The sequence below is a fragment of the Ailuropoda melanoleuca genome, chromosome 15 (genome assembly GCF_002007445.2).
Source record: "Ailuropoda melanoleuca isolate Jingjing chromosome 15, ASM200744v2, whole genome shotgun sequence".
Lineage (NCBI taxonomy): Eukaryota > Metazoa > Chordata > Mammalia > Carnivora > Ursidae > Ailuropoda > Ailuropoda melanoleuca.
Genome location: NC_048232.1, coordinates 66638660 through 66665758, shown reverse-complemented (window position 1 = coordinate 66665758; position 27099 = coordinate 66638660). Strand labels below are relative to the sequence as shown.

The following is a 27099-nucleotide window of genomic DNA, read 5'->3' as shown; positions in this document are numbered from 1 at the left end:
AAAAAAAAAAAAAATGAGCAAAAAACCAATTGACTCTTTTCTCTCTAGATAGATACAGAAAGAGATAGAGATAGGGATGTACACACACACACACACACACACACACAGATGTATCTTATTGCCTACTGAATGTCCCTCTTTGGCTTATCTCTAGATAACCTCACAGTTACCCCAGAACAAATTATAATGCTGTAGCAATCATACTGAGAAATAAGCAGTGACATTTTAGGCCAGTACACTGAAGTAATGAATGCATTGTATGTATATTTAATGTCAGCTTATACAAGTAATTTTCAATACTGATAGCCTGTTCCCCAGCTTCTTCTAGGTCTTCCAAATTTGAATCCCACAGTATGTACTGTGTCTGTCAGTCTCACTCCTCACGCACACCACCTTCCCCAGGAAACTGACTTGTTACCTCCTATTTCCTTTATTGCTGGATCACAAGGGTCCAAGCGACAGCAAGATCACTCAGTGATTCTCATAAAACCCAAAACAGGAAAATAAGAGCTCACTATGATTTAAATATAAATGCTAGTATTCATTTTCAAAGATGTTTCAATGATCTAATTTACAAATACATTTGAACAATGCATGTTTAACAGTCTGGTATAAAGTATATAAATCAAAATATCCACATAAAACATGAGAAGAGACTGTTTTGACTNAGATGTTTCAATGATCTAATTTACAAATACATTTGAACAATGCATGTTTAACAGTCTGGTATAAAGTATATATATCAAAATATCCAAATAAAACATGAGAAGAGACTGCTTTGACTAACAACATTAACCAGAAATTATAAGATTAAATGCCAAAGCTTAAGAGGTAGTGGCTGATGTGTCCACTGAGACCGTCTGTAACATGGAGACAGAATTCCAATATAAAAATTGACTCCCATGCCATACTCCCCCACATGACACCCTTCCCTTCCAGAAGAATGGAACCTTGTAAAAGCCTACTGTTAGCTATAACCAGGCTTAACAAAGAGGTTTACAGTACCAGAGACTTGTAAATACACTTTTGTGGAAGCATTCCCTAAATTTCAAAAGGTAAAGAAATGGCTTTGAATCAGAGCAGCAGATTTACCTTCACTTTTCCAGGAGCCTTACAGCCAGAGGGTATCGAGGAAGGCATGTTTTTTCCATAAAATAGCTGGGATATCTCATAAAAGGCTTCAGAAAAAAATCCTAAATCTGTAAGGACTTGTATCTTTAAAGGAAAGAAAAAAATGAGATTTTAAATTAAATAATTTGTTTTACTTACAAAATAAAAATTTTAGAGAAAAATCATCAACTTTCTGAGATCCAAAATTTCTGCTTAATGTAATTGGTAATGCCTTCCAAATTAATGCTTGGTAAACATAGTGGATGGAGATGTATGTGTTTGTGCGTAAGCTAGTTAGTTTACATGTGCAATCGACCAAGAAGCTAATGAACAACAGCAGGCAAATGTTCAAAACAATGGACATTTGTCAGATGTGGCTTACTTCATCAGAGCAAACACAAAAATAGGACAGGAAGAGAAGAGTTAAAAAAATAATTGAATTTATTTTTTGTTCCCATGGTGAACTGTGGTTTAAAAGAAAAACAAAACAAAAACACTCCTGATGTTCTCTAATACTCTGAGGAAAGTCAAACAAACCAGGAGATGAACTCTATAATGTATCAACATGGAGACAACTATTCGCTTTGTCATCCATAATTAATGTACACTGTCAGTTTTAAAGACATATCCTTAAAGTTAATCAGTTGGTAACTATAAATTGTACATGGCTCATTTTGAATATTATCCAGCAGGACTTTCAATCAGGAAATTATGGGAAGAAAAGTTCCTGAACAAAAGTCATTCATTCGTTCAACGTGTTTATTGGGTACTTTCTATGCATCAAACCCTCTTGGATGATACATTCCTTCCAGATGTGTATTGAGCTAATTTAAGTGATACATGAAGATATACACAGTATTATAAGGGATAGAGGGTACTGACAAAACTGCTACTTTCAGAGCTCCAGTCAAGAAGGACTTCTCTGAGAAGACATTCCAGAGAAAAGTGGGGAATGACATGAAGGAGAGACATGTGAAAATCTGCTGAGAGGTCTCAAGTACAAAGGTCATGTGGCAGCAGGAACAGCCAGCAGGGTCTTGGGGTGCTCAAGGAAGAGCCTGTGTGGCAAGAGTTTAGGGAGATTGGGGGGAGAGGGTTAGGAGGCATGTATGAACGGTGGCCCGTAGACAAGACTGGGAACTTGGATTTTATTCTGTGTGTAAGAAGTTATTGGAGAGTTTTGAACAGGGCAGGACCCTACCCGGACTTATGTTTTGAAGACTCCAGTGACTGCTGAGAATACAGAAGGGTAAATTGTAATAACAGGGAATAAAATACAAAATGGATAAACATCATATATATACATACATACACACACATACACTTATTGTCTCTTTTCCTTTAAGCACTACCATAAGAATCTTAAGAGTATCTAAACTTTAAAGAAATTTTTAAAAAAGTAATTTAGGGAGAAATAGGATATGACAATAGAATGAAAATAAAGCATAATAGGTTAGGAGAATATTTTCAATGGAAAAGAGAAAACTGTTTGTCTACTGAGTTGCACGCTTTGGTTCTTGCCTAAAATACCTGGGCTCTAATCTCCCCAGTGCCGTATAATATCCAAGTAGGCATTAGGGAGTCATAGGAGCTCTTTTAGACTTCTAGACGAACATTTTCTCATTATCCCTTGGAGGAAATGCTATGTGAGGTTTGTCCTCTTTGATCCTGGTTGTGAGACGCCTGTACACGAACTACCTATAACCTCTAAGGCTACCTCTGTGTCGGTTTATCATACTAATCTGGCCATTTGAAAAAGCAATGGTGATAACAATGAACATGTATTTTCAGAAATGACCAACAGTGTGAACATAAACAAGCCAGATGGAAAAAAGAACTACCCTTAAATCAACCCTTCACCTGCACAAATACAGAACCATCAGTACCTTTCCCAGAAATGCTAGATATGTTGAGACTAATAAATCTTTCAAGATGTTGGCAGTTCTAAAGTGAAGCCAGACCTGCTGATCATAAAGAGGTCTTAAAGCTTTCCCTGAAAGACACTAGTGCACAACGGAAACTTAACAGCGTGATCTATTGCTGTTTGACTTGTCAGAAAGCATTGTTTGCTGTTCCTGACTATGACTTTTCTCTCTTCCCACTCAATGACCCCAGTTTACTTCAGAAAGATCAAGCAAACTCTACTCAAACAGGCTGTCATTTCTCCCTCTGGGTGATGCATCAGTTGCCCTTTTTCATTGCTTCTGCCAAAACCCTGGTCGGGTGTTTCTGTTATACTATTGCCAATAAGATGCCACTTCCGACTGCTCCTGATGCTGTTGCCATGATACATCTGATCGTGTCCTTCTTCTGACCAAGATTCTGCACTTCATCCCACCTCTCAACCCAAGGCTATAGACTAGAGTCCACAGTTCTTCACTGGCTTTTAAGCTACTTTAGTACAAAAAGTTGTCAAGTGCTAACAATCCAATAAAACATGGTCATTTAATCAAAAACTTTGTTCCAGATTATATCTTTTGGTGCCTCTCTGGAACTCCTTCTGACATGTTACTAATGGTCATTGCAAACCCTTCCATGCTTCTCCTGCCTCTAAATGACAGAAAAGAATAAAACAGCTACCCAATTCTGATTCCATAATCTCCTCATTTCTCTCACTGCTCAGCCTCCACATTATGCCTTAGTTTGGAATTCAGGGTGGGGCCTCGCTGCTCATGGACATCGTGGACCACAACATGGATCTCTGGTATTCTCATACTACATTCTCCCTCCTCAAAGCCTCCTCTCTGGCTTCGCTGAACCACCCCTGCCCCCTTAACAGGTCCATACTGTCTGATCTCTATATGCTTCACACTATTGCCTGCCAAGAATATTCCCTTCTTCCTCTCTCCCTCTCAGTTAGTGCTGCTTTCTTCACTAGATCTTACCTCCTAGTAAAACCAAGACCCAAAGCTATTTTCCCTCTTTCAAACTCCAGGAGACAGTGCTCATCACACTCATTTGGAAATGATCAAGTGGCAGATGTATGTGTTATTGTCTTGTGTGTATGTCCTGTCTCTCTTCCCTTATATATTCACTTCCTTATAAGCAAGGACCATGGGTTATGTTTCTTTGATTAGAGTTATGAACATAGTGCTTTTACATAGGAGATAACAAATGTCGTTTCAGAGGTAAAGCAATAAATATTTACCAAGTATCTTCTAAGTAAGTTTCCATTAAACACTAAGGAAAGTGTGGACAGTAGGCATTTGATAAATGTCTATAGATTTTAAATTCAACAATTAATTACTGAGTATCGATACATGAATTTATTACTCAAGATACAATAGGGAACTAAAAGATGAATAAGATTCAGTCCCTAACCTCAGGAATTTTGCAATCCTGAACAGGTCACTGTTTTTAAAAAAGAGAGAGAAAAGTTATATGCAGCTTTTTAAAAAAAGTATTATTGGAAATCAAAAGCAGGAGAACTCTTAAAAAGTTCAGTAAGTCAGAAAGAGTGATACAAAAATTTTCATGGCTGATAAAAAATTTATTCTTGAGTTAAAATTTATCCTCTTAATAGTTAGCACCAGAATTCCTCTTAGGGAAGGTATTGTCTTTATTTATAAATAGAATGTTATAGACTCTTTGGGTCTGAAATCATAGGCCCAAGGGCAGGGTCCAGATGGAGAGAGGAGTTTCAAAGGGAAATTTAATTTTCCCTCACAAGAAAATATGAAATATTTGGGGGGAAGGTGTATAGGGTATTTCTAAAAAAGGATAAGGAGAGTTAAGCCAGTGGTGTGAGGGAGCCACTTACTCACAACTGCAGGAGGAGCTTGCACATAACTTGTCCCAATTTCACATTCAGTAATGCCCGGTTGGGAGGCTGAAGTCAGCTATAGTGGGAATATTTGCACCATGGAAACTGAAAGTGCTACAAATCAGGGCTTTTTTTTAGAGTGAGGTGTGAAACACCAGCACACAGCTGATTAAGCCATGGGATGGGAGGCAAAAGCATAAGATGTTGGCTAAGAAATATTTTAAACCCAAAGATGCCAAATATTCTATTTTAAATTGTTTGCTTTGCCTCAACTTACATTTTTCCTGTGTTCCAAATTTTCACTAAATCCAGTATGAAAATAAAGGTCTTGGGTGAATGTGTTGTGCATGTTTATGTGTAAGTGAGAGAGTGTGTGTGTGTATAGAATGTGGCTCAGGACTGAATTCCATATTCAAGATGAGGAGGCGCAGAACAGGGAGCAAATCCGCTGGATGTTGAGATGATCCATGCGCAAAACGAATTCAACAGAAGTGAGTGACTGTGACCACTGCTAACTAGGAAAAGGGCAGAGAAACTGAGGTGCTCGAGGTTCCCATCCCACATGGGGTTCAAGCCACCTGCACATGGATCTTGAAGGCAGAGAGCCCCACCTGACTTCTAGGTTACAGAATTAGTTATAACCTAGCACCTGTGTGTTTTGTCACTGCAATTGCCTGTACAATGAAAACTTCTCACATATAATGATATACATAAAGATCCTTAGCAATAAGTTCACAGAAACTTCAGGAAACAGACTCGTTAGTTTCCACCAGGAAACCAATATTCCAGGAGCAGTGATTTCCAGGCTGACTGATGTTGGGCGAGCCTTGTTCCTACATGTAGGTGTTCCTCACTTTATTGTGGCCCAAGCATAAAACGAGCTAACAATTCAAACTAGCTCTCTCTCATACTTTATTATAATAATGGGCATTTTTTAAAAACATCAGCAAAATACCATATTATTATCAGCTTATTATTATGGGTATTAGAACCGAATTAACTTATGACAGTATCTTTACAGTTCAAGAATATCAAACATCTTAAAAGTTTGTCACATACCTTGAGGATCCTTGCTTCTAGATTTCTGACCAGATCTTGGCAAATTCCAGAAACAAAATATTGGTACAATGCAAGGAGAGGCAGAACCTACCAATGGTAAAAACACTTCTTTTTCATTTAAAGCATGTTTATCAAGTGAATAACTTAATAATAAAATGTAGCCAAATATTAATGTGGGAGATGTTACACAGAACAGCAATTGATTCTGCCATGCTAAGAGGCGAAGTGAAATGATCTGCCCAGAAGACACTTCATGTACTGTATGGTGACTAATATAATATAATAAAAAAATATATTACTTAAAAATAAATAAATAAATAACATGCTTGGTTAGGTCTATCCAGAAAAAAAGGGTTAAATTAAAAGCAGTGCCCTTGAAAAAAAATAATAATAATTTTATGAGAACTTAAAAGTGCCATCAGGGAGACTTATAGATGCCACCTGGTACCCAAAACCTGTTTCAAATCTCTTTAAGCATGCAAAAGTGAAAATCCAATCAATTATCTTCCTTGAAAAGAATTAATTTAACATATATGTATGAATCACTGAGGCCTGTAGAAACATTCTAGCAAATGAGCTACCAAATATCTGCAAAATCTAAAGCAAAGGAACTCCCATCCATGTCACCTACTCACTCATGGCAGCTGCTATTTGTCTTCAACTGGAATATCTCTATCAGCAGAAGAATATTTATAACATGCCCATTATGTGTCAGGCACTGTTAAATGACAACAAAATCTAACAAGTCCTTGCTTTCACAGAGCATATATTCTATTGATTACCCAAGCTTACTCTTCATATAATATTTTTATTTTCCTAGAATTAACCCCAAAGTTCAACTCCTCTTGCCATCTCATGGATATGGGTGAAGGCTTAAACTACCCATATTTTGGTTGATCCAACCACTATCCAGCCAGAGTCAGGTGTTGAGGGGACAGGTGTTTGCCTAGACTTCTGAACAGCTTCTGATCTCAACTGAAAACCCAAGCTTGGTTCCTACAACTGGGCCCTTCCCTGTTAACGGGAGATAAAGCAAGGAGGAGTATTGGGATCCCCATTATTTAGCAAACTATTTCCCGTGATCCCACAGCAATGGGTCTCCTAGCAAGTTCTGTATGTGACAGCAGTCTCCTCACCCACTGGACTTCTTCTGGAGGGTAGTGTAACACAAAACATGTAAACACTGTTTACATCTTGCAAGTTCAGTTAAGGAACCTCTAATTGTCAGTCAACTGGCAGCTGCTAACAGCAACAGCTTTTTAAACGGTTTAGAACTGGTCTTAAATGATTTCAAACATAATACATTTTTTCTACAATTATGCATTACAAACATAACACAATATCTTTTTCTACAATTAATGCAGCACAAAACAATAAGAGTTGGCTATTACCTTTGAGATTGTTTCTTTTCTTTAGTGAGAAATAAAAACATACCACTTTATTGCTGCCAATTGCTCAATTATTCAGAAAAATGTTCTCAATTTCTTAAGCTTCAGAGAAAAAAAAGTCCCATTTCTTTTCCAATGCAGTGATATGTATTATATATGAATATGACTAGGCAGCTAAAGGTTACCCAGGGGATAGAACTATTTTCTAAATCCAGAAATGAATCCCCTTAACAATGAAAGGAGCACCATTTTGCTATCTTTTCGTAATAAAAAATTTCTTGCCAAATATGCCAAGTGTTAAAAGCATTTATCAATCTCTTCACTTTAACACATGGCTTTATAATTCAACAACTCATATCAGGGGACAAGAAATCTTTTCAGTATAAGGAGAGAGAATGAATTTAGAACAAGAGAATAGAAAACAATATGTGATGGGGAAAAAGAAAGTAGGTATGAAAATTATGGAAGAAAAGGAAAGAACCAAAAAAAAGAAAGAATAGGTATTAAGAAGCAAACATGGTGGGGGAGAGACACAAATGTAGAGGAAATAGCATATAGGAAGAAAATAGGAAAAACAAAATAAAGGAGAAAAATATAAAATGACCAATAGGTAGAACACACTGATTTATTTTTTAAATGCAACCAACTTCAAATTTATGATATATACTGCGATTTATTTCCCCAAAGGAAGAGAATTGCATGAGGTTTTGAATATCTTTGGATATTAAGAAGTATTTGTCTTTTATTTCACAGTTTGAATCTGCTGTTCACTTAGAACAGGGAGAAGACAAGAGACACAAAGATCAATTTATCTCAACAAAGAAATACTCTCATAGTTTGGGTACTGATATGACCTGCATGACTTAATGCAGTGAGTTACATGTGTACTAGATTCCTCTCTCTGAGACCAGTGAAATATTCAATTCTCCAACTGTCTTAAGAAGGAAGAAAAAAGATAAAGTAATAGAGCAAAAAGAGAACAAAATCAAACAGACATTGACTTTGCATCCAAAATGCAGTGCAAATAATGATGTCAAAGAAGGAATATTAATTAATATATTTTATTTTGCAGTATAGGTAAGAATCCTGAATCGAGCGTTTAAGAGTTAAACAAGACCAGCCAAGAGAACACTAGCAAAATTGAAAGGTTTAAGGTATAAGGCAAAAATACCACAGCAAATTATGATTTGTTTATTTTACAAATGACTTACTGTTAGATTTTGCTTAGCATAGTGCAGTTCACGTATAATGTAATATAGACTTGCAACTACAGAGCAAATGTCAGCCCTGTATCTGTCTGAGAAGAGCTCGATGCCTGGGAGAAGCTGAGTGATTTCATACTGAGCATAGCAATGTTCAGCTTTGGGGTGTGGAAGTGTGGTTCTAAGCAAACCCTGAAAATGAAAACAGGTGAAATGAAGAGCTATTACTTGCATTTGAAACACCAAGAGAAAAAGATAAGCATACATATTACTTCCTAAAGTGCTTAGCATATGCCTAGTACACTGTACCTTGTAATAAATGGTACTTATCATTAATATTATCATCATTATAGTTCCAAATGCTTCTATCACTCAATACGGGCTTTTTAAAATCCATGGTAGTTGTATACTTACTATCTGCAGAAGAAATTATCATTATATTATCATTTGTTGGGGTTAATTTTGTGTTGGACACTATTGGTAAATTCTTTAAAAATACTACCTCATTTAATCCTCATTTAACCTACCCCTAGAAGGAAGGATTATTACCTCACAAATGATATAATTGAGGCTTAAACAATTAACTTATATGAGGTCACACAGCTAATGGTGGCAGAAAGAAGATTCAAAGCCACATCTATTTAAATAAAAAAAAATCTATGCTCTTCCCACTATACCAACCTGTAAGTAGAGGAGATAACAAATGATTTCAGAAGTCTAAATCAAGCAGAGTTAATTCTGAATTTTTAATTGAATTAAGTAAAAAGATGAGTTGTTTAATTTTGCCAATATTTCTTAGGTAATTTATATGACCAACATTGTATTCGACGTTGGGAAACAAGATTGATACACAAAATCAAATTTTACATTTAGGAGTGTTTCTGATCTTACCCTAAATAATTAACATTAACTGATGACATGCATTACAAAATTATTTTAATGTATATATCAGAAAAGAATTTTAATCAGATTGCTCATATAAGTTATAAGGTACCTACCCTAAAATACTATGCAGTTGTTCAAATTTTTAATTTTACAGATCTGCTTTAAAATCATTNAGAAAAGAATTTTAATCAGATTGCTCATATAAGTTATAAGGTACCTACCCTAAAATACTATGCAGTTGTTCAGATTTTTAATTTTACAGATCTGCTTTAAAATCATTAAAAAAAAACTAAGCTTTTAAAATAAATCCTACCAGGTTTTATTTAAGGTGCAGTATTACTAAAACATTATGCCCACAGTAAGCAAAAATTTAGGGGTTTTTTTGTTGTTTTTTTTTAAAGATTTTATTTATTTATTTGACAGAGACAGCCAGCGAGAGAGGGAACACAAGCAGGGGGAGTGGGAGAGGAAGAAGCAGGCTCCTAGCGGAGGAGCCTGATGTGGGGCTCGATACCAGGACTCCGGGATCACGCCCTGAGCCAAAGGCAGACGATTAACGACTGCGCCACCCAGGCGCCCCGCAAAAATTTAGTTTTTTAAAATTGCTTATTTTCTAAAACATTAACAGCATTATCTCCAAGAACAAGCAGCATCAGACAGTAAAGTATGCAATAGAAGGAGTCAGTATCAGATTATCATTCCCTTTGCATTCTTGCCTCTTCCACCTCCTCTCTTTAAAGCACAGGCAAGACGTGCGTGGAACATAAGAAAAGTGAAGAGTCTGGCCTTCATCCAGAAAAGGCTTTCCAGAGAGCTTATCTATCCAGATTTCATAAGCTTTCAGACACCTATGATACAGAGAACACAGGTGTCCACCCTTTAAGGTAAACAGAACCTTTAGTAGATTGCAAAGGCCCCTGGCTACATCCCTGTATCTCAAAATGTCTTGTATTTCAGATAAAAGCTCTTTTCTTCTTCAGTGAAGTTAAATCAAAATTCTAAGAGCTACCAACACTCTACTTTTGTAGTCTTCAACTTATTTCTTGCTTTCATTATATGGCGTACTTCACATTGTGCAATCGAGCAAAACTTTATTTAGAGATAAGGTAATCGAAGGCCACCATGTGGAGTCAAACAGACTGGCTTCGCAGCTCATTAGCAACACAGTCTTACTAATGATGACAGACTCAGTTTCCTTATCTGCAAAACTCCTTCCAGAGTCTAAAGAAGAAAGAGAGTCTGCTGAATAATCAAGGGGAAAATGCTACCTTCAGCTAGTGAAGGAAAGATGGACTCATGATATCTCATCAAAGTCCGTGCTCTCTTCTTACCTGTGAGTTTTTTGACTATGATAAACCACCACACTTTTTTTTTTTCTGACTGAATGGTGACTACTGTCAGAAGATATACATAAAGTGTTACCTGAAAGAGTAATGCAGACAAAATGCAACAGTTGGTTCTCTTGTCAACCTCCGAGATCATAATAAATCTAAATAAGTACAACAAAAAGAAATGGATTCATGGACAATTTTCCAATAATAATGTTATATAAATACATCTCCAATACTCATAGATTTTCCAAAATTAAAATAGACTTTGTGATTCTAAAAGTGTTACACGCTTATATAAGATCTAGAACACAGAAAAAACATAAAAAACAAAATGAAATATCACTATTAAGACTACCACCTAGTCTCTCATGGGATAGGCCAGTGATGGGTATTAAGAAGGGCACATATTGCATGGTGCACTGGGTGTTACACTCAAATAATGAATCATGGAACATTACATCAAAAACTAATGATGTACTGCATGTGCATGGTGACTAACATAACATAATAAAAAATTATTATTAAAAAAAAGACTACCACCTAAACATGATCACTGGTAGCATTTTCGCTAATTTCCGTCTAGAATTTTTTCCATATATAGAAAAATTTAAATTTTCTCTATAGATCAAGATACTATGCATATTTTTGCCCACCACACCCTATAGATAAACTAATGGAAAGGTGAAAGAAAACTATTCCTCTACTCCTTCCATACTTTTTAAATTTCTCACATTAGTCAAGTCTCTAAGCTATCTGTCGGTGCTAACTATGTATAAGATACTGTGACATTGATCTATGTATTGTTTTTGTGACAGTATTCTATGTCTTGCTGATGACAGCTTTGTAATAGAACTTGAAGTCCAGAATGGTGATGCCACCAGTTGGGGTTTTCTTTTTCAACATTCTTTTGGCTATTTGGGGTCTTTTCTGGTTCCATACAAATTTTAGGATTATTTGTTCCAACTCTGTGAAAAAAGTTGATGATATTTTGATAGGGACTGCATTGAATATATAGATGGCTCTAGATAGCATAGACATTTTAACAATATTTGTTTTTCCAATTCATCAGCACAGAATGTTCTTTCTATGTCTTTGTGTCTTCCTCAATTTCTTTCATGAGTGTTCTATAGTTCTCTGAGTGCAGATCATATACCTCTTTGGTTAGATTTATTCCTAGGTATCTTACGGTTTTTGGACCAATTGTAAATGGGATTGACTTCTTAATTTCTCTTTCTGTCTCATTGTTAGTGTATAGAAATGCAACTGATTTCTGTACATTGATTTTTATATCCTGCCACTTTGCTGAATTGCTGTATGAGTTCTACTAATTTGGGGATGGCGTCTTTTCAGTTTTCCACATAAAGTATCATGTCGTCTGTGAAGAGTGAGAGTTTGACTTCTTCATTGCCAATTCGAATGCCTTTTATTTATTTTTGTTGTCTGATTGCTGAGGCTAGGACTATTAGTACTGTGTTGAACAACAGTGGTGAGAGCAGACATCCCTGTTGTGTTCCTGACCTTAGGGGAAAAGCTCTCAATTTTCCCCATTGAGAATGATATTTGCTGTGGGCTTTTCATATATGGCTTTTATGATATTGAGGTATGTTCCCTCTATCCCTACAATGTGAAGAGTTTTAATCAAGAAAGGATGCTGAATTTTGTCAAATGCTTTTTCTGCATGAATTGAGAGGATCATATGGCTCTTGTCCTTTCTTTTATTAATGTATTATATCACATTGATTGATCTACAGATGTTGAACCACCCTTGCAGCCCAGGAATAAATCCCACTTGGTCATGGTGAATAATCCTTTTAATGTATTGTTGGATTCTATTGGCTAGTACCTTGGTGATAATTTTGGCATCCATGTTCATGAGGGATATTGGTCTGTAACCCTCCTTTTTGGTTGGCTCTTTGCCTGGTTTTGGAATCAAGGTAATGCTGGCCTCATAGAATGAGCTAGAAGTTCTCCTTCTATTTCATTTTTTGAAACTGCTTCAGAAGAATAGGTATTAGTTCTTCTTTAATTGCTTGGTAGAATTCCCCTGGAAGCATCTGGCCCTAAACTCTTGTTTGTTGGGAGATTTTGATTACTGCTTCAATTTCCTTGCTGGTTATAGATCTGTTCAGGTTTTCTACTTCTTCCTGTTTCAGTTTTGGTAGTTTATATGTTTCTAGGGATGCATCCATTTCTTCCAGATTGCCTAATTTGTTGGCATATAGTTGCTCATAATATGTTCTTATAATTGTTTGTATTTCTTCAGTGTTGGTTGTGATCTCTCCTCTTTCATTCATGATTTTATTTATTTGGGTCCTTTCTCTTTTCTTTTTGATAAGTCTGGCCAGGGGTTTATCAATCTTATCAATTCTTTCGAAGAACCAACTCCTAGTTTCGTTGATCTGTTTTAATGTTCTTTTGGTTACTATTTCATTGATTTCTGCTCTAATCTTTACTACTTCTCTTCTACTGCTGGGTTTAGGCTTTATTTGCTGTTTGTTCTCCAGCTCCCTTAGGTGTAAGGTTAGGTTGTGTATTTGAGACCTTCTTGTTTCTTGAGAAAGGCCTGTATTGCTATATACTTCCCTCTTAGGACAGACACATAGATCAATGGAACAGAATAGAGAACCCAGGAATGGACTTTCGACTCTGATCAACTAATCTTCGACAAAACAGGAAAGAATATCCAGTGGAAAAAAGACAGTCTATTCAACAAATGGTGTTGGGAAAATTGGACAGCCACATGCAGAAGAATGAAAATGGACCATTTTCTCACACCATACACAAAAATAGACTCAAAATGGATGAAAGACCTAAATGTGTAACAAGAATCCATCAAACTCCTAGAGGAGAACACAGGCAGCAACCTCTGTGACCTCAGCCACAGCAACCTCTTGCTAGACACATTTCCAAAGGCAAGGGAAACAAAGGCAATAATGAACTATTGGGATTTCATCAAGATAAAAAGCTTCTGCACAGCAAAGGAAACAGTCGACAAAACCAAAAGACAACCAAGAGAATGGGAGAAGATATTGGCAAATGTCTTATCAGATAAAGGGTTCTTTATCCAAAATTTATAAAGAACTTATCAAACTCAATACCCAAAGAACAAATAATCCAATCGAGAAATGGGCAGAAGACATGAACAGACATTTCTCCAAAGAAGACATCCAAATAGCCAACAGACACATGAAAAGATGCTCCACACTTCAGTTGGTATCAGGGAAATACAAATCAAAACCACAATGAGATACCACCTTACACTGATCAGAATGGCTAAAATTAACAAGTCAGGAAATGACAGATGTTGGCAAAGATGTGGAGAAAGGGGAACCCTCTTATACTCTTATACTGTTGGTGGAAATGCAAGCTGGTAGAGCCACTCTCGAAAACGGTATGGAGGTTCCTCAAAAAGTTAAAAATAGAGCTACTCTCTGACCCAGCAATAGCACTACTAGGTATTTACCCCAAGGATATAAATGTAGTGATCCAAAGGGGCACCTGCACCCCAGTGTTTATAGCAGCAATGTCCATAATAGCCAAAGTATGGAAAGAGCTGAGATGTTGATGAGCAGATGAATGGATAAAGAAGAGTGGTATACACACACACACACACACACACACACACACACTGGAATACTACTCAGCCAGCAAAAAATGAAATCTTGCCGTTTGCAATGATGTGGATGGAACTAGAGGGTATTATGCTAAGCGAAATAAGTCAATCAAGGAAAGGCAATTATCATATGATCTCACTCATATGTGAAATTTAAGAAACAGAACAGAGGATCATAGGAGAAGAGAGGAAAAAATAAAACAAGACAAAATCAGAGAGGGAAACAAACCATAAGTGATTCTTAATCTTAGGAAACAAACTGAGGGTTGCTGGAGGGGAGGGGGGTGATGACGTAACTGGGTGATGGACATTAAGGAAGTCACGTGATGTAATGAGCACTGGGTATAATATAAGACAGATGAATCACTGACCTCTACATCTGAAACTAATAATACACTATATGTTAATTAATTGAATTTAAATTTTAAAAATTTTTAATATAAAAAGTTTAAAAAACAATAAATTTTTAAAAAGAAAAGAAAAAAAAGACACTGTGACAGACTTTCACATATATTATATGTGGTAGGCTGAATAATGCTCCCCACCCCCTGCCAAAGATACCCATATCCTAATACCCCAAACCTATGAATATGTTGTTTTACATGGCAAAAAAAGGACTGCAGATGTGATTAAAATTAAGTTTAGGTTCAATGTAATCACAACGGTCCTTATGAGAGAAAGGCAGGGGAGTCAGTAAGAGAAGGAGAGATGAACACAGAAGGAGGGGAGAGTGAAAGAGGAAGATAATAGGCTGTTGATTCCAAAGACAGAGCACGGAACCATGAGCTGAGGAGTTTAGGAGGCCTCCAGAAGCTGGAAAAGACCAGGAAAGAGATTCTTCCCTAGAGCCTTCAGAGGACAGCACAACCCTGCCAAGGCACTGATTTTAGGACTTCTGACCCCCAAAACTGTAAGATAATAAACCTGTGTTGTTTTAAGCCACAAATTTTGTGGTAATTTATTACAGAACAGGAAACTAGTCAGTATACGTTATGACCTAAATTATGCCCCCCAATTCATACATTGGAGTCCTAACCCCCAATAACGTCAGAATGTGACTAAGATAGGGCCTTTAAAGAGGTAATTAGATTATAATGAGGTTACTAAGGTGGGCCCTAATTCAATATGACCGATGTCCTTGTAAGAAGAGGAGATTAGGACACAGACATGCACGGAGGGAAGACCAGCAAGAAGACAGCCATCTACAAGCAGAGAGGCCTCTGCTCTGTAGAAACCAAACCTGCCAACATCCTGATCTAAGAATTCAAGCCTCCAGAACTGTGAGACAATAAATTCCCTATAAACTAATCATTTGTTATGGCAACCGTAGCAAACTAATACAGTATGTCATGTAATTCTCGCCACCACAGTTTACAGATGAGAACAATGAGGCTCAGAGAGAATGAGCAGTGAGCCAAGGGTCCCAAAATTAGTAGGAGATCCTTGAATTGGGCCCATGTTGGCCTGCCTTCACACCGTTATTCTTGATCCCATACCAACTCTTCACTCACTCATTCGTTCATTCCACAAGTAGTAATTAAATGCCAACTCCATGACAGACACTCAGGACACACTGGTGAACAAGCCAAGATCTGTGCCTATGTGAGGCCCACATTCCGGGGGTGGGGATGAGGGCCATAGATAGGGAGAGGAGGGAGAAGAGACGGCCATAGATAACAAACATCACGAATATGTAAACTGTGTAGTTTTGTATGATATGGACATAGCTGTCCAAGAATCCCGTGTGTCTCAGGCATGGCGCCCTACATGGCACAGTGGGCACCGCACAAAGGGAAGCTCACTACATTGCCACACTCACTGTGCTATCTTGGCTGCTATGACCGCTCCTTGCAAACATCCCCAAACGCCAACTTTTGACAGAAACTCCTCACTATAATCTTTGGAACCTGGAGGTGAGCTGTTGGTGGCATTGGTGAGTGAGGTACCAAACTCTTTCCACGTATACAGCACATCTTCTTTTTTGAATATGTCATCAAGAGCTTGACACCAACATCTAAAAGCAGCCCTAAAAGAGAAACAGAGTATCAAGCAGCATGTTTTTCAAGATCTATGTTATTCAATCTATCTTCCAAAAGAGGAAGCAAATGCATTGAAGAAGCATTTTAATTAAAATGTTAGAGAATGAAGCTATACCAGTTACTGCTCATAACTGTTTCTCTCAGGTAAGCTTTGGTGAATAAAATGTAGCAATGGAATATTATCGAAGAACTAAAATTTATGAAGAACATTTTTTTTTCATAATACTTAAAAATGCTTTCCAACAAACAACAAAAAAAGTTTTCCTTTGTTCCACTGACTCCTAAAAAATCTACCTTTTCTTTTCGGCAAAGACGAGAAGGCTTCCGAGTTCATGCAATGCCTGAACTTTAAGACTTCTTTGATGGCTGACTTGGAGAACATCTGTATTTTAATCAAGTAGAAGAACAAATGTCAGTCCCTAGAAAATATCTTCCTCATATTCTCAAGAATATTTAAACTGCATCATTCCTTAACTGTGTAGGTAAGCAAACTGCAAGCTAATACTGCCTTCGCAGGTCTCCTGATACATATACAGAAAGAGAGCAAATGACATTCTACCTGAACATAGCGGAGGAAGAGATTGGATCTAAGCGATAGGAAACATGGAGAAAGTGGAGTAAGAGTCAGGCAGGGGGGAGGTGGTGTCGAAGAGAAATTCAGAAGAGGCGTGCTAGGGAGAAAGGGTGGGGTATACATGGACATGATGTGGGTGGCTGGCCTATGGTTTTCTTGGGAGTGTGAAGGAGAGAGTGGTAGGATTATGGAGGTGTCTGAATGCCTGGTGGAGAAATGTAGACATTATTCCATAGCAGATGGGAAGCCTCGAAGTGTTTGTTTTTAAGCAGGGATGGGGCAAGATCACAGCTTATCAGATTTCTCCTTTACCAAATGCAAAAAAAGCACATCTTTAATAGCATCTGAATTTTGCAGGGGGGGGGGTTCTGATAAATGCATAAATTCAGAGGTGTCTAGCAAAAACAAACCAAACAAAACCTAACCAACAAGGCAGTGGTTTTTAATGAGGGCACTCCTGACCCCTACAGGGTATTTTAGAAATCTGAAGAGGGTTTTGTTAATTGTCACAATGGGGCATCCCCTGGCATTTTGTCGGTGAAGACCAGAGACACTGGACGGCCTGTAACACACAGAAGCTTCTCCCACAGTGAAGAAAAAGGTGAGAAACCTGTTTATAATTGTCTGAGTCTAACCCCTAACTTCATTTTACATGAAGGACATTTTTGCATGTTTTCAAAATTCTCTGAATTTTCCAGAAAAGCAACCACTCACTATAGTCCTTTACTCTGTGCTGCACCTAGATTAATTTGCCATTTTAGAAAAACATTGTCACTAAAATTAACAGTGCTGATAGTACTTGCGTCACCAATGCATTAAAGCTGTTTCAGTCTGCATTTGTAGCCATAATGTTCATGGTGATTCAACATACAGGATATGAGCATCTGATTGCTTCACCAGACTTTCTAGTGCTTGAGCAGTTAAATGCCACAACCACAAGTAGATTGTTTTATTATAAAATAATATTATTTATCCTTAATTTTATATTTAGAGCTTCATATTTATTGTATTAAATAATGTGTGTAGAGAGACTGTATTAAATATACATTTTATTTTAGGGAGTAAAGGGGGGAATTATTAAATGTCTGTTATGAAAAAGGGGGATGTTGGGTCTACAACATGGATTGAGTATATACTGCTGAATTTGTAGAAAAGCCAACTCAAAAAAGACAAGAAAAGTGGGATCAGCTAGGGCAGAGCAAAAGAACACAACCGTGGCCACATTCCAACAAGGGGTGCACAGATTCATTCAAAGGAGGATGGGCAGAAGATGGGCCTAGAACCTCACCATGCTGACAGCCCAGGCTGGGAGAGTGGAGAATGGGAGAGGCTGGAAGTCTCTTGTCCCAACCCTGCCCTGGCACTGCCTATAAGATTCTATGTTCAAGCTCTTTCATCTGACTTTTTAAGGTGGCATTTCAGGCCCAAAGGCAATCTCAACATTAATGTGCGAGATCCTCCTGAAAATGAATATATAATGAATGAATCTTACCAATAGTTTCATAATAAGAGGAAATTACGAGCCCCAGTTGTGAATGGGGAAGTTTACTTTTCTCCACTGAACTGAAAACTCTGAAGTGTTCCTGAGAGAGACTGGGGGGTGTTGGCATATGCATCTCTTCTGTCCCCAGGCGAAATTCCACCTTTCCAGTACTAAATTTCAAATTGTTTATTCCTCCTTTATCTCCTAAATTCATGGGGAAAAAAAAAAGAAATTTATTTATTTACTTACTTTTTTTAGAGAGAGAGACAGCACGAGAACAAGTAGAGGAGGGCCCGGGGGGGGCAGAGGGAGAGAGAGAATCTTGAGCAGGCTCTGCAACCAATGTGGAGCCTGATGCAGGTTCTCTCTCTCAACCCAGAGATCATGACCTGAGCCAAAATCAACAGTTGGATGCTTAACCGCCTGAGTTTAGCCACCCAGACACCCCAAAAAAGAAATTTAAAAAGGAGATAGAAGGGGAGGTGATGAGGAGGGGAAAGGTAGAAGAAATGCGCGGGGAGAAAAAAGAACAACTCTGTGTATAGCTGAGATTTCTTTGCAGTTTGAGGGACATTGTTTCCTTAAATTTAGTATCTAACATCATTTCTGAGGAGCTCAGGTATGTGTGGATGGGCTCTATACCCATTATTTCATAAAGAACACTTCAGAGGGGCAGTGTGCCAGAAACTAATGTTGAGATAATGCCTTGCTTCTCGTGAGGATTGCTGGAAGTAACATGATTTGGGTTTGCCTTTTTTTAAGGGCTTCCAACAGTCAGATGTTAGTCTGCCTCTGGGGCAGAGACCTCTGGGATAGAAGCAACACATAGTTAGTTCTGACCTAAGGGGGGAAAGTGGGAAAGAATCGGTCTCTTTATAAGATCAGAGAACACACAAGAAAAAAAGGAAAACTCTACGGGAAGTAGTCAAAAGCTGCAGAGGAAGAGAAGCTAAGGAGTTTGAAGTCTGCAGCCCAAGGACTGGGGATAAACTGCTGAGAATATTTTAATACCAGGTGAGATTCAGGGTGAACCAGTGTAATCCATTCTTAGGAATTGTATTTGCTTTTTTTATTCATGCCCTTACCCATTATTAATATATGCCATAACTGAAAGAAGTTTAAACATAATATAGAGAGCTAATTTAATATAATATGAGTCTATAGACAATACAACCAAAATCTGTGGGTACAAGGCAAACCAAGAGCTTTTTTGGGGTGAGTAGGTGCAGCAACAACAGCAAATACATACATACATATATACATACATAAATAAAACTTCTGTCAGTGATTGTGAAAAACAAGATTTGTTCGAATTTCTGAAATATCAGTTCAGTGAGTAGTAGCATCTTAGGTTTACATTTAAATCTATTTTTCATAACTTTAAAATATTTTAAGTTTCTCAATTTAAGTTTATTCTTTAAGCTTATTTTTATTATTCCAATAAATGTGAATAGAAAGGATCATAAACATATATTAGGATTTTAAGCAAATTTTTAATAACCCAAACATACATAACTCAAGATTTTTCCCCACCTAAATTTGAGTATATTCTTCCTCTCTGGGGTTACCACTTAACCACTCAGAGCCCTGCTTTGATTGAGTTCACAAATCAGTAAATGTTGCGAAGGAAGAAAACAAACAAATGTGATGTAACCAATGATAGCGAATATCTTGTTTTAACCTAAAAGAAATTTCGAAGACAAAAATCTATGACATTAATAAGAAATCTTGTTGATGCTTAAATTAAAATGCATCTATTTCCTTGACACTGATGAACTGGGGTTTTGGTAATAGGTTCTAGTTTAGTCATCTACTTGAGAAAAATTTTTTTAAAAGACTATAGCACCATACTTGCAAAGAGATAGGTAAGAACGTAGATGTACAGAATAAAAAAATTAACAAATACTGTTTTTGTATCTCCTCAAGGGAGTATGCTCGTTTCACAGAAATCATAAAAGCAGATGAATGACACAGTCTTTGTCTGGAATGACGTGTGTGAGAGAGGACATGATCCACTAGACAACAAGAAGAAAGTGAAGGGCAGGAGGAAGTGGGCATGTCAGTGGGGAAAGAAGGGACCTATGGCAGAATATGGTAGATCCACAGGGTAGTGTCCCTCCATAAATAAAGAGCAAGGGATATAGAGTAAGGATTTTACCTTGTGTCTGGGCAAGGAATAATGAAAGCAATTTTCTGCTGTGTCGGATTGATCTGTTATGATATCTGGATTTTTCCAGGGTCTCTCTAAAACATCTCAAAGTATCCGTCACATCCACAGGCACACAGACGAGCTCTTTGGCGTGACTATATTCTGAAAAGAAAGAGAAGCGTACCGAGGGATGAAATGCTGCAGCAAGCCCACTAGTAGCAAAAGGCTCTCTAATTCAGAGAATTTCTTGGTCCCAAACTAAAGCTGCTAAATTCAAAGCCCCCAGGTTTGCAGCAGGTGTTTCAACGTTCAGATCAAATTTTTGTGGTATATTTGAAAGTTCTTTAAAAAAAAAAACAGAAAACTTTTGATTCCTATGAAATGCAAATAACTTTAGATCTTGCCAATTTTCCTTATGAAGCCTCCTACTTTTTCTTTTGCTGATCATAAAAGATGAAATAATCTACTCCTTTTTAGCAGCCTCTTCAAAGCAGAGGTGCCTTGGGAAAGAGACGAAAGGAGGAAACAAAGAAGCCTGGGTGGGTAAGTGCTCTCTTAAGAGAAGGCAAAGACAGATTTCTAATATTGGAGGATGCAGAGGAAAGGAAGATGAGGCCATAAAAGGGAGTGGAACTAAAAACAGTCCTGAAAAATGAGCGGAAAGAGGAGATGTTGGCAGAGGTTGGCAGCGAGGTCCCTGGAGAGGAAGTAGCAGTCCCTGTAACCAGGCTGCAGATTTTCGGCCACACACCATGAAACAGTATACAAGAGAGAACGAATACAAGCTTCAGATAATAAAGATAAAATAACATAGGAATTTATTCCTTCAACAAGTTGAACAGGTGAATGGCCCCTGTACAATCTGAAGCTTTGAGAGTAGTATAGCAACTTGTGAGGGAACGGGGCCACAGGAGGCAAAGAGGCACGACCTTTGCCTTTGAGAGTTCACAGTCTAGCTGAAGAGATGAAGCATTCTGACCCTGGAGCGTTAAAATCTCATTTGCAGAGTGTTTCTGGTTATGTGCCAAAACGAGGGCGAGAGAAGTGAGAGATCAGCAATAGGGAGGAAAGAATGCACAAGAAAGACTTCATGCCAGAGAAGACATGCCAGTTGTGTCTTAGAGGAGAGGGAAGATTTGATTAGGAAGAAGAAGGCAAGAGGTTTAAGACAGCTGGAATAAGAATAGCTGATATTGACTGAGCACTTACACTATACCAGGAACTATTCTATATAATTTACTGTGATGATCTCATCAAATCCTAAAAACAACATAAAAGGTATGCAACCGTTCATTATATCCTCATTTTACAGATGAGGAGAATAAGGCATAGAGAAGTCTGGTGGTTTCTCTTGAGTCACAGAACTAGTTTGTGCAAGCAGAGGTATGGAAGCAGGAGTCAGGGTGGCGATTTGGGGTGCAGTGGGATGACATGGCCAGTCCCATTGAACAAAGAGGGGTTTTCTGGAGACCTGAAGCCCTCGCTAAAAAGTCGCCTTCATCTTTTCCAACAGGGAGCACAGACAGGGTCTTGGGCAAGGCACACAGAACGAGAGCAATATTTTGCGAAGAGTTAGCAGACTGCAACAGAAAGAGGTTGGTGGCTGAGAGACCACAATACTCATATTGTGATTTGAACTCAACTAAGATGGTAGCAGTGGGAATGAGGGAGGGATGCAGGGAACATTCCAATGTTGGAAGTGACAGAAGAGTGGCTAATTGGCTACATGGCAAAGAAAAAAGGGGGTGGGAATTACCTCTTCCCTGTCCTTTCTGGGCCAATGGCCTTGCTTCCCATCTTGCTGGAAAAAAATCCAAGCAATCCAAGGGATCTTCTGCAAACCCCCACCAGTGGTTCATGTTGGTCTAGAACATTTTTCCCTCAGATATCCCCATGTCCTTGCTTCCTCACTCCTTAAGGTTATTTCTTAACTACTAATTGCTCAGGAGACCTTCCTTGATCACCCTATTTAAATTGGTGATCCTGGTTTCCCGACTTCTCTTTTCTCCATTGCATTCATCATCTTCTGACATACTATGTGTTTTGTTTGTTTATTGGTTGTCTTTTGCCACTAGAACTGCCTCCACAAGGTCAGGGAGTTTTGTCCATTTTGTCTGCTGCTATCAGTCTTAGAACAGTGCCTGTTACATGGTATGTGCTTGATAAATATTTTTTAAATGGGTGAATGACAAGTTTTCAAAGCTAAATGGCTGGGATAAACTTTATCAATAATCACTTATATACACAGATCTTAATCTCAGTTAATTCTCACAGCATCTTACCAACTAGTAGGGATGGATGTTACTCACACTTTACAAAGGAAGAAAAGTGAAGTTGAGGACGTTAACTTGTTTTAAGCCCTTAAACGACAAGAGAGACAACCAGTGCTCAAGTCCAGTGCCTTTCCCAGGTAGCTGGCCAGAGGGCATCAAATCTTGGGTAACTGGCAATGACCCAGATTTGAGGCCTGCTAATTTGAGTACAGAGACCTTTGAGAATAGGACAGAAATAAGCCTAAGAAAAGTTAATGAGAGAAGAACACTAGGTCCTCTTGAGCCCAGGCAGGTCCTGATAGAGTTAGTGGCAGAGTTACTTTCTATGGCCATAGAGACATCTTTCAGTCTACTGCAATGCAGATTGAAATGTCTAGAAATCTTNTAAAGTCCCATAAGTTCATTTTATCTTTTATTTCTCTTGCCTTTGGAGATGTGTCGTGAAAAAGGAGCAAGTTCCCTCTTGACACACTTGTCTTATCACACATTTAAGAGAATCAAATAGTTAGGTGACAGAAGCTCTTATAAACTCCCCAGGAGCTCTCTTCTTCCCACCAATTTCACTGTCTCGTCCCCTTTGTCCTATGCCCGCCCTCTTGCGCTCTTAATTCCCCTCTCCTCTACCCATGCACAGTCCTGAATGATCCAGACAAGGAGAAAAGACATGCCCCGACTCCTCCCACCCCCACCCTTATGCACAATGCCCTAAAGATGGTAAGACTTCTGCACTGTTTTTGTTTTTCCTACAAGAATTCATGGGCTTGGCTTTTATCTTTTTCTCCTTAGTGAGATCAGGGAAAGAAGTGAAGAAAGCAAAGGAAAAGGCAGAAGGTGGAAGCCCTCACATATTAATATTTTGAGACAGTTACCTTCTCTAGGCCTTAATTTTCAAACTCTGTTAAAATTGGGATAATAATATTTACCTCTGAGGGTTATTGTTTTAACCTGCGTGTAAAGTGTCCAGCATAGTGAAGCAACCAATAGATGGAGGCTATACACTGGCTGTTAGTCATGTGTTTTTAAAATATATATTGAGCACTTACTAGTATTAGGCGCTGTGCTAGGCACTGAAGAGATATAAGTGAACAAAACAGACACACTCCTTGCTCTCATAGAGCTTTCATTCTGGAATAAAAATCCACAAAGGCATGATTGCATTTGGAGGCAATCAAAAGGATAGAAGACACAGGAGATGCTTGCAGTCTTTAAAATGTGTGGTCTGAATAAAATCACCCTGCTACTTTTTATCAAATATCCACTTATAAATCATTCCTCCTTGTATTTTTCCTAAACTATATTTTACTTTGGTTTATTTTTTTCTTCCTTTTTTCAAGCCTTATAAAACCTTTTTTCTTGTAGTCTAACTAGGACTCTACTGGTGATTTTGTGACTACCTACACAAGGTAACTAGTGAAAGCAATGAAGTATCATTAGCTTCAGAGGCCTGGCCTTACTTCTCTGTCTCAAGGGGAGCTCCTCTCTGAAAACTTTCATGAATAATTCAAGAAGCTATTTCAAAGGCACTAATAACCTCAATGGTTAGAAATAGGTCAGAAGAAGAAGGTGAAGGAGGAGGAGGAGGAAAAAGAGGAGGAGGGTGGGGAAGAAAGAGAAGGAAAGAGAAGGAGGAGAAAAGGAAGAAGAGAAGGAGGAAGGAGAAAAATAAAGAAAAGAATTACTGTGTCTCTTATTGTACAGATGTACTCAATAAAACTGAATGCCAGGGCACCTGGGTGGCTCAGTTGGTTGAGCCTCTGACTCTTGATTTCAGCTCAGGTCATGATCTCATGCTCATGGGATCAAACCCTGCACAGGACACTAAGCGCAGCAGGGAGTCTGCTTGAGGATTCTCTCTCTCTCTCTCTCTCCCTCTGCCCCTTCCCCTCACACTCCCTCCCTCACTCTCTCCCTCTCTAAAATAAATAAATAAATCTTAAAAAACAAAACAAAACAAAACAACTGAAGTACCAATGACTCCTGAGAGATGGGTCCACCAAGGAAGAATCCCAGGGAATACTATAAAATTTGGGCTGCTTTCTATACAATTGGTCACATCAGTCCAAAAGTCCAGAGTCAGTAATAAAACATGCTTGCCAAAGGTTGAAAATTCCAACATATCTGAAGTCTGAAGAACCCTATCAGAGATAACTTAAATACCAATAAAATCAAAACTCAAGAAACAGATCCTAGACAGAATGCAAAAACAGCTACAATAAAAGGCATATTCATAGTTATCTCCCCTGTGAAGCTTAACAATCAGGCAAGTTACTCATCCATATAAAAAATAATCTATAAAGTGAGGTATTCTCACTTCTCCACATCCTACAGAGACTATACCAAAGTACATATGCGTTATTAAATAGTTAGAGGGAGAATAGAATGCTGTTAAATAATGAGAACACCAAATGTTCATAGGCACTGGAGCATTACAATATCTGTTCTGAAGAATTAAATGTATCAAGCATTACCGCCTAATACTGTTATGCCAAAAGAAAATCTATGATGTTCTAAAGCAGCAGTCTGGTGTGGAAACCAGCAAAAGTACACATGGTCTTTCCAAGGTACTGCAAACATGTCATGATGACATACCTAAGACCCATCATGCTTATAAACATGTTAATGATCTGAGTTCAGGACACTAAAAAAATTCACCCTCCTAAAAATTTGTCAAATAAGCCCAAAAGTGTGAGCCAAAATATGCTCCCAGTCACAGAGGTCCTAGAGTCTTATAAAGAGCTGTAAGTTGGATGCCAAGATTTTAATGATAATGGCTCAATGTAAAACTTACAAGTAATATACAGGGTCATCTAAAAACTACCATACTATCACAGTAAGTCAGAGTAAAGTATCTATCTCCCATGACCACTGATGTAGAGCAAAATTTTTCTGAGTGCTATCAGTTTACAGGAGAGACTAACCTGAAAGAGGACAAATGGTGAACAGGTCAAGTAGTTTGGTGGAGCACTTACAGTCTAAGCAATCAGACAGACTAGGGTTTGAACCAAGGTTCTACTACTTACTAGTAACATTTAATTTTCTCATCTGTAATGTAAGCATAACGTCTACCCCCTAGAAGCGTAAAAATTTAAAAAGCTAACGGTTACAATCGGCTCAGTATAGTGCGTGGCCCAATTCATTATTACTGCCACTACAATATTTTTTAGATTTTATCCATTCAAATATTCCTGCTGTAGTCATTGCTCAAACTGACTATAGCTCCACCACCATTGAGAATCAACCCAAATCATCACAGTAACCTGATCCGACCTACCTTCCTTTCCGTCCCACCACCTGCCATCTTGCCTTTCCAAATGTAGCTTTAACAACAAGAAGGCAAAGTATATATTGCATCCTCCACCTATAAGACCTACTGGTCATACATGCTAGGCATGTTTTTCTTATACCTTTTGGTGCTAGTCATCATTTTTGATAATAAGCTTTTTTGACACATTTTCTCACATTTGTTGCCCATGGTTTTTAGGATGGAAGGGATAATGCAAATCACATTCTGAACTGTAGATCCCAAATCGAGAGATCTCCAGAGGTTCGACAGATGTGATCAAGAAAAGAAGAACATAACCAGGATTAATCACACTCTGATTGGAACTCCATTGTTTAATGAATATGAGGGAATAATTTGATTTATCATTGGTGGTAAAACTCACAATTTCAAGGTCACCAACTCCCTTAACTGGAGCCTCTATGCTGCTCTGAAGCCCTTCTATCTCCTTTCTATTTCCCTCGGGGGCCAGGCCACTCTTTCTTTCACATTCCTCCTGAAATCTCCTACCCTAGCAACCTTGGCTATGCTCTCAACCCCTTGCTTTATTATGAAAATCTTCAGTACCCAATGAGAATACCTTCAACTTCTGCCCTTACCACCTATAAACTTCCTGTATATGGGCCAATTCTCTCCTTCCCTTCTGCCCTAGCCTCTCAGTATGGCTCCTCTAGAGGGTGAATTTGTGTTCTCCTTTCTGCCTTGGAAACAATCATGGAAACTTGCATCAAGATGGAGACTCCATCAACCTGTGATGAGCAGCAGGTCAGTACTCAACTCATCAAACACAGTAGTGTGAGCAAAAATATGGACTTGCCCTTGTGTGAAAGCAATGAGATTTAGGGGTTGTTTATTACTACTGTATAGCTGAATGACACAGCTTCCCAAGTGAGGCCATCCTCAGGTCCACACTCCATAAAACTCTCCCTGAGTGACCTTATAAAAGCCCT

General features: G+C 38.2%; 1 protein-coding gene across 1 annotated transcript in view; it reads right to left on the bottom strand.

Moving 5' to 3' along the window:
• Positions 1–27099, bottom strand: part of CFAP54 (cilia and flagella associated protein 54) — a 211608-nt gene that overhangs the window by 102972 nt on the left and 81537 nt on the right. Inside the window, exons 22-29 of the mRNA XM_034643671.1 lie at positions 20606–20758; positions 18457–18651; positions 16685–16772; positions 16171–16377; positions 10830–10896; positions 8532–8714; positions 5933–6019; positions 1093–1215 (exon numbers count right to left, since the gene is read on the bottom strand). Coding sequence (XP_034499562.1) covers positions 1093–1215; positions 5933–6019; positions 8532–8714; positions 10830–10896; positions 16171–16377; positions 16685–16772; positions 18457–18651; positions 20606–20758 — 1103 coding nt within the window. The remainder of the gene's footprint in view (positions 1–1092; positions 1216–5932; positions 6020–8531; positions 8715–10829; positions 10897–16170; positions 16378–16684; positions 16773–18456; positions 18652–20605; positions 20759–27099) is intronic.